A 3,649-nucleotide genomic window follows, 5' to 3' on the forward strand; every position below is an offset into this window, starting at 1 on the left:
GGGGGGGGTATTTTGTTGGCGGGGACTCTGCTCGCGCGGGGTTGCGCGGCGCGGCGGCGGGTTTGCACGTGGTGTCGCTTACGAACTGTACCTCACCCCCTCGCAAGCCGGACGCGGCCGATCGCCGAGAGAGATCTCGTGTACACGATAAGGGGGTGGTTGGAGGGGTGTACCGCGGTGTGTGTGCGCGCGCGCGCGCGTGTGTGTGTGTGTGTGTGTGTGTGTGAGGAATGTTATCGGTATTAAAACCCTACGTAATTAATAGAGCACTGACTGACCGGGACAAAACACCACGCGCGCACACTTGACTGCACGCATGGACCACAATTCCCCCCCCCCCCCAGCCTAGCCTCGCCACATTATCACACGTCTCATCAGATCCGAGCAGGACGAGGACCGCGAATAAGCCCCCCATATAAAGTAGAGTACACCGCCAAAAAAAGAGAGAATGCCAGGAAATGCAAACCAACCCTCTTCCTCCACATCCCCGCCGATGAGTGAGTCAAAGTCCCGCTTTGCTTTATTGTATGCCAAGAAAGCAATCAGCAGTCTTCCTTCACCGCTCCGGAGCAAAGAGATAAAGGTATTGTTGGTTCGCGAATAAGCACACACTTTTCATTATTCCTGCTTTCGTATCATTTTCTTCCGCACAGCTCATCATGTCTTTTTCCGAGAGGAAAAAAAATCATAAAAATAATCAGAAGCCAGAGTGCGATGGTCGGTTTTCGCCCTCAATAGGTTAAACGCGAAAGTCGACAAGGCCGATCCTGATCTTTGGGACGACTCACTGCGTGGGAAGGGGCGGCGGAGGAGGGTACAAAAGTATACGCAATGAGAAGAGGAGAGAAGGAGAAAAGGGGAGGGGGTGGGGGTAGATTGGCCAGCAAAGCGCGCTCGATCAGTGGGGGCGAGTGGTCCATCAGATAAGCAAGGAATCTGCAGGACGGCGGCGTGCTCCGGTGCGTCCCCACCGTGCCGCCGCCGCCGGTCGTCGGCCAGGTGCTCGTCGAGGCCCGCGCGGGTGCGCCAGCAGCGACCACACGTGCCACGGCCGGGCGGCGTCCACGTGTCACCCCCGCGGTCACCCTCCATCCTCGTCAACATCAACAAGGGGCTCTCGCGCTCGAGGAGGAATCCGCTAATCCGCTCTCCTATCCTCATCGACGAAGGATGCCGCCGTAAAGGTGAAGGGATTGAGCACAGACTCACGTAATTTTTGAAAAGAGGGGGGGGGGGTACAAAAGTTATGGGGTCCCTAGAGGTTCAGAACGATTGTTGGAGTCCATTGAGACCTCAATATATTTTTACCCCGGGGTAAAAATATCATAGAATCCCATCGGCTCCAAATGACAGTTCCGAACCCTTAGGGACCCCATAATATTTGGACCCCCTCCGCCCGAAAGTTTCCGTGGTTTTGTGCACCAGCAGGGCGGTGGCTTCAGGTTGGCCAGGCTCCACCACGACGACTCACCGGTAGTGCTGGTCCTGGTGCGCCTTCTCGATGCGCTTGTCCTTGGCGCGCCGGTTCTGGAACCAGATCTTGATCTGCGTCTCGGAGAGGCTGAGCGCGTGCGCGAGCTCGGTGCGGCGCGCCCGCGACACGTACTCGGAGCGCGCGAACTGCAGCTCCAGGCGCAGCGTCTGGTGCGCGCTGAAGGTGGTGCGCTGCCGCCGCGGCCCGCGGCCCTCCTTGCGCCGCCGCCGAGCCACTAAAAACAAAAAAGGAAAGAAAAGTTACCACAACGGGGTTAAAAAAAAACAACAATTCAGCAAGCACGCAAAAAAAAAAAAAAAAAGAAGAGTTCCGTCAGAGAAACGGATCGTGAAAGCAGATGATACAAAATTGAGACCAGTCTGTCGTTTTACTTTATCCTGATATCTGGAAATGTTCAGTGGGGTCTACAGTAAAATTCTGCTTATTTCGTCAAATATTAAAAGAGGTTTGTGCAGACATAACATGGACAACGCCTGGACTGCAGAGGGTCCTATGGCTAATTTTCGATCAGAGTTTTGCTTCAGCCGAATAGACAGATTAAAAGTCCCGCGCCCGCTCCAGAGCCTCGCCTAGTCCCCACCTCGGCTTCGCCTCCCCCCTCCCGACCCGCCCGCCCGGCTTCCTCCTATCTAGACCTGCATAGAGTCCTAGATAGGACTCTCGGATGGCCGGGTGGCTCACTTGCTCACTAGAGACGACTAGGGGTGGACTTATCTGCCCCGTCAGTGATAAGACCGAAGTCGTTACCGTCCCTCACGTTACGCATTACAAATTAACTTGACGGCTGCTATAGAAATTTGGCGACATGAAAGATTTTGCAATATTTCATTGGAATGCATCGCTTTCACACCCATGAGGTAGGCAACCCAACGGGCAGTAGCAGCGCCCCCCAGCGGCGGCCGTCGCAAGCAGGCGCACACCACAACACGGTACTCTAGCAGACGCAGACGCAACCGTACGCTTCTAGGGGTACCTTGAAAACGTCTTTATTCTTACTCTCCAAACAAACTCCACATTTGTCGACTATATAGTATATCATCTACCCTGGTACGTATTTACGGCTTTGTGGAAAACACAACTCATTGTGATAAATGTTCTTAACTGGTCCTTGGTCAGCTTACGTGTGTTGGTAGGTTAGAAACGCTCCGGCCGGCTCGCATTGCGTTTGGTCCAACCCCAAATCTGCCGAGCACGATCAAGCTTCAGAAATGCTGCCTCAGCAGGAACGGGCCTGTACGAACGAGTCCTCGTTAATAGAGAGTGGACCAGCTCAAGAGGAGCAACTGGATGAAGTGGTAATGTTGGACAGGAGTTAAGGACACGTCCGACTCTGGAAACCTCACCCCCATATCGATTAAGCCGCTATGACGAAATTCAAACTGTTTTGGCCCCCGATTCCGATGTACGCAGACGCTGACGTCGCTCCCCGACCTGCCACTGCTGAAGGTGTTGTCCTATGTTCCTGCCGAGGACCTGGTCGCCGTCGGGCGGGTCTGTACCCGGCTGTGCGCGCTGACGCGGGAGCATTGGTCGGTGTGGAGGAACAAGTCCGCGGGCTTCGAAGACCCCGACAGACTGCTAGACTTGCTCAAGGACCTGCTGCTGGTCACCCCGCAGTACGACCTCATCCTGGACCTTGCTGCCTCTCCCCGCTTACCGCGTCATGAAGGCCGAGACAGACTAGATCTTTCTATCTCCAACCCAATGTCCCTCAAGGCGACAAACGGAACAGTCATGTACGTACACTGCCCGAAGCCCGCGGCACCACGGGTGGCGGGTGGCCCCTGCGAGTATGCACCCGCACCGGCACGTGCAGAGTAACAGCCGGTACGGAAGGCTAATGTTTCCTTTCACTCGCAGAACGTTGAGTTTGTGGATGTTGTTCTCCGAGGACTTGGCCGAGGACGACACGCTCGCAAGGGTGCTCCGAGAACTAGTCCCGCGTACGAAGCACGCACTTATCCATTGCAAATCTTCCGATATGGACGTGATCTGTGAGAGCTTGCAGAATGCCATTTCTATGGAAACTTTAAGTTTGACTTGGATGTGGCCCAAAGACTTTGGAGCGCCGTTCTCAGGATTTAGCCGCTGCAAAAACTGGCCACAGGTAAGTTCTCTTGGGGTGGGTGGTTCAGGAAGGCGTGCCCCCCCCCC

At 55.1% G+C, this 3,649-nt stretch overlaps 2 protein-coding genes across 2 annotated transcripts in view; one reads left to right on the forward strand and one right to left on the reverse strand.

The window, feature by feature from the left end:
• Positions 1 to 1,716, reverse strand: part of LOC113212319 (homeobox protein rough-like) — a gene marked incomplete at its 5' end in the record, with an annotated part of 5,451 nt that extends 3,735 nt beyond the window's left edge. Inside the window, one exon of the mRNA XM_052265226.1 lies at positions 1,472 to 1,716. Coding sequence (XP_052121186.1) covers positions 1,472 to 1,716 — 245 coding nt within the window. The remainder of the gene's footprint in view (positions 1 to 1,471) is intronic.
• Positions 1,717 to 2,422: 706 nt separating this feature from the next.
• The window catches only part of LOC113212318 (uncharacterized), a 13,391-nt gene continuing 12,164 nt past the window's right edge, over positions 2,423 to 3,649 (forward strand). Inside the window, exons 1-4 of the mRNA XM_052265227.1 lie at positions 2,423 to 2,542; positions 2,612 to 2,790; positions 2,906 to 3,231; positions 3,356 to 3,602. Of these exons, the coding sequence (XP_052121187.1) occupies positions 2,704 to 2,790; positions 2,906 to 3,231; positions 3,356 to 3,602 (660 nt within the window). The 5' untranslated portion in view covers positions 2,423 to 2,542; positions 2,612 to 2,703. The remainder of the gene's footprint in view (positions 2,543 to 2,611; positions 2,791 to 2,905; positions 3,232 to 3,355; positions 3,603 to 3,649) is intronic.

The sequence above is a fragment of the Frankliniella occidentalis genome, unplaced genomic scaffold (assembly GCF_000697945.3).
Source record: "Frankliniella occidentalis isolate FOCC.00 unplaced genomic scaffold, Focc_3.1 Scaffold25, whole genome shotgun sequence".
NCBI lineage: Eukaryota > Metazoa > Arthropoda > Insecta > Thysanoptera > Thripidae > Frankliniella > Frankliniella occidentalis.